At 36.9% G+C, this 3,690-nt stretch overlaps 1 protein-coding gene across 1 annotated transcript; it reads left to right on the top strand.

The window, feature by feature from the left end:
• Window positions 1-636: 636 nt before the first annotated feature.
• LOC111366766 (ras-related protein RABH1d-like) lies at window positions 637-2,739 on the top strand. The gene is made up of 5 exons (XM_022987462.1): window positions 637-739; window positions 883-944; window positions 1,682-1,811; window positions 2,370-2,501; window positions 2,612-2,739. Exons 1-5 carry the CDS (start codon window positions 637-639, stop codon window positions 2,737-2,739), a joined length of 555 nt encoding a protein of 184 aa, XP_022843230.1.
• Window positions 2,740-3,690: the final 951 nt, after the last annotated feature.

A 3,690-nucleotide genomic window follows, 5' to 3' on the forward strand; every position in this document is an offset into this window, starting at 1 on the left:
AAATTAGGGTTTTTAATAGTCAATTGGGGATTCAAGTTCTTAATGATTTCATTTCAATTCATTTCAATACAATAGTTCTAAAATTGCATATTTACATTTCAGTTGCGTATTTATTTCATTAGATTAATGAAATTTTGAAATTAGGGTTTCCAATTTTGAAATTAGGGTTTTTTTTGCAATTAGGGTTTCGAATTGGGGATTTCTCCCAAAATTAGGGTTTTTACATTTAAACCAAATTTTCATTCAATTAGATTCGGTTAAGGTCACATTAGTTTAATTAGAGCTAATTTAATCCTCGTGGGAACGATACTTGGACTCATAGTCCACTTTACTACTTGTTAACGAACCGTACACTTGCGATGGATTTTAAAATCGAGAAGAAATAATTTTGCGAACAGCAGGTAGGCCACTATTGGCATAGATTTCTTGTCAAAAACAATGTATCTTAAAGACCGGAAATGTATTTAAGCTTCGGAGATTTCGAGCAATCTAGGATAAGTTGACCATGCCATGCACCACCATTTGTTGGTTTTATGTTGAAATTAGGTTGTGTGAAACTAGTCAGTCATTACAAGAAATAAGCGTCCAAATGCAGGAATCATCATCTCATTGAAATCTCATAACCAGTACTTTCATATGACTGGTCACAGGGACACTACTGGTCCAGAGAGATTTCGAAGTCTTATTCCAAGCTACATTAGAGATTCTTCTGTAGCAGTCATTGCCTATGATGTTGGAAGTAACTCATAAATATTTCTCTATTAATTCTCTGCCAAAACTCACATCTTTGGTTATTCTGCTAATATACTGTTAGAGACACTTCAAAGTGGATTTAGGACGTATGAACAGAACGAGGGATTGATGTCATTATTGTTCTTGTAGGGAATAAAACTGATCTTGTTGAAAGAAGGTGTGGAGAAAATTTCCATGATTTTCTACCTTTGGTACTTGCTAGTAATGAAGTCAATCTAAGGGTTCATATCTCTGATCTATTTATAGATCAGGGTTTCTTCAAAAAGTGGCCAGCATCGTTCTGACGATTCATTCTTGTGTATAAACAAGCAATTTTCCATTGAAGGAGATGGAAGGGCTAGTGAATCTGGTGTCATATTTATAGAAACTAGTGCTAAAGCAAGTTTCAATATAAGAAAAATGCCAATTGTACAGAAAAATAATCTACAAAAGGCTTACAGACACTCACATAGGGCAGACCCCATGTGAATTAAAATATTGCAAAAAATAATCCACCCACCCTTGCATGTGTGTATTTTGTACCGGTTTTGCACATTTATTTTCTGTACATGTAGCTTGGCTATCAATATAAAGTTACGTATACCTGTGCTTTAGCCATAGTTAGACAACCATTATTTTTAAACTCTTTCTTCTACATACTCATTTTCAACCATTCAATCATACAATTAAAATATTTTGCACGTAAATTCAAAATTTTTCCCTACTTTTTAACCACGCATTTCTCCTGAAAATCACTATTCAAAACTCTATTTTTTCCCAAAAAAGGTTGTCAAACAGGGGCTTAAATTGGGCATAAAGGGCAGTCTTCTATTTTCTTAAGGGATTTCCAAAGATACTTTCAATTTACACAAGCACACAAAAGCTATATTGTTAAATGATGACTTAAGTATTGTGTTATTGTATCTTGATGCAAAGTAACATTTTGCAGCCTCTATTTCTAAAAATATTTGCTGCATTGCCTGGAATGGAAGCTTTTTCCTCCACAAAACAGGAAGATATGGTCGATATGAATTTGAAGCCAACCACAAATACAACCCAAACAAAGCAGCAAGGAGGAGGTGATATGTTTCCAGCCGCATTTCTGCCACTACAGCCGCAATTGTTAAATTTTAATTACTTCATGAAGAAAAAATACTTATGCAAAGTAGCAAAGTTGAAACAAAATTCCCAGCTTCAATTTCAGCTGTCTCAAACCTGTTGACAGCCATTTTTTCTTAATGTACAAGACTTCAACATGCATGAAATCAGCCCACAAATTTTGACTGTCCATTAAGCAACTAACTAGCAGAATTATGGCCATAATATTGAGGCGGTTTGCAGCCTAATTCCTCCATAAATAAGGGATGTCACAAAAGGAATTTCATGTCCCATGAGAGGAAGAAAGTAGTGTAAAAAGAGAAAAAAAAATAGGGAGATTGGAGAGAGTCTTTTGAGAAGTTTCTTTTGAGTTTGTAAACTCCGATGTAAATTCTATTCAAGTAGAAATAAAATTATTTTTCCTCTTTTATTCTCTTCTCGTAATCGGAGAATCACAACAAGTGGTATCAGAACCAGATTCATCAATTCGCCCTTATAGTTTTTTAATACAACTTCGTTTTTGATAAATCGTTTACAAGCCAAGATGTCAATGGAGGAATCTTCATCAGGAGCTATGATCAAGCTCACTATCACCAATTACATACTATGGAGGCCTCGGATGGAAGACCTCCTCAGTTGTAAGGATTTGTATGACCTCCTAGAAATCAAAGGTATAAACCCCGATCCTACCAAGGAGACGAAGTGAAAGAAGCTAAATAGAAAAACTATCGATCAAATTCGACAATGGATTGACCATAGTGTTTTTCACCATATATCATAGGAGATAAATGCATATGCCCTTTGGAAGATTCTGGAGGGCATGTACCAGGCCAAGACCGTTTGAAACAAAGCCCTGTTGATGAGGCGTTTGGTGAATCTGAAATTAAAGAGTGGAACTTCAGTTGCTGAGCACACCAGTGAATTTCAGAGCTAGGTAAATCAATTGTCATCTGTGGAGATGCCGCTTGGGGAAGAAATACAAGAATTACTACTTTTAAGTTCTCTTTCTGATAGTTGGGAGACATTAGTTGTATTTCTTAGCAACTCAGCCCCTGATGGCAAACTTACCATGTCTATGGTCAAGGAAGCCCTATTTAATGAAAAGGTCAGGAGAAAAGACGTAGACAAGGACCAATCACATGCCCTTGTCACAGTGAACTGGAGAAGACAACAAGGAGGCACTCGAGGCAGGGGGAGAGGCAGAAGCAAAAGTAGAGGTAGATCCATAGATGAAAGGAAGCCTACTTACAAATGCTACTATTGTGGTATGGAGGGCACTTGAAGAAGAACTGCAGAAAATTGCTTCGAGAGCAAGGCCACAACAGTTCGTAGACGAAAAATAAGAAGAGACACTAGTCACTATTTCTGGGGAGGTAACTATCTGCTCCATCCATGAGGAGACATGTCTTCATGTCTCAAACCAAGAGATTGAGTGGGTAATAGACACTGCAACATCTTACCACGCCACTCCACGTAGAGATTTCTTCTAAGATCGTCGGAATTGGTGATGTTCAGATACAAACGAACCTAGGGTGTAAAATAATCCTGAAAGATGTTCGACATATACCTAATCTTCGGCTAAATCTACTTTCAGGAATAGCCCTTGACAAACAAAGCTATGTCAATCACTTTAGCAACGACACATGGAAAATGATGAAAGGTTCCTTGGTTGTCGCTCGAGGACATATGTGACACTTTATACAAGACTCATGTGAAAATGCATGTGGATAGCCTCAATGTAGTAGAACGTGAAGCTTCTCAAAATTTGTGGCACTAGAGACTTGGTCACATGAGTGAGAAGAAATTGTCTACTTTGACAAAGAAGGAGCTAATCACAGTTGCCAAGGAAGCTGTGCTGGA

Source organism: Olea europaea, chromosome 18 (assembly GCF_002742605.1).
Source record: "Olea europaea var. sylvestris chromosome 18, O_europaea_v1, whole genome shotgun sequence".
Taxonomy (NCBI): Eukaryota; Viridiplantae; Streptophyta; class Magnoliopsida; order Lamiales; family Oleaceae; genus Olea; species Olea europaea.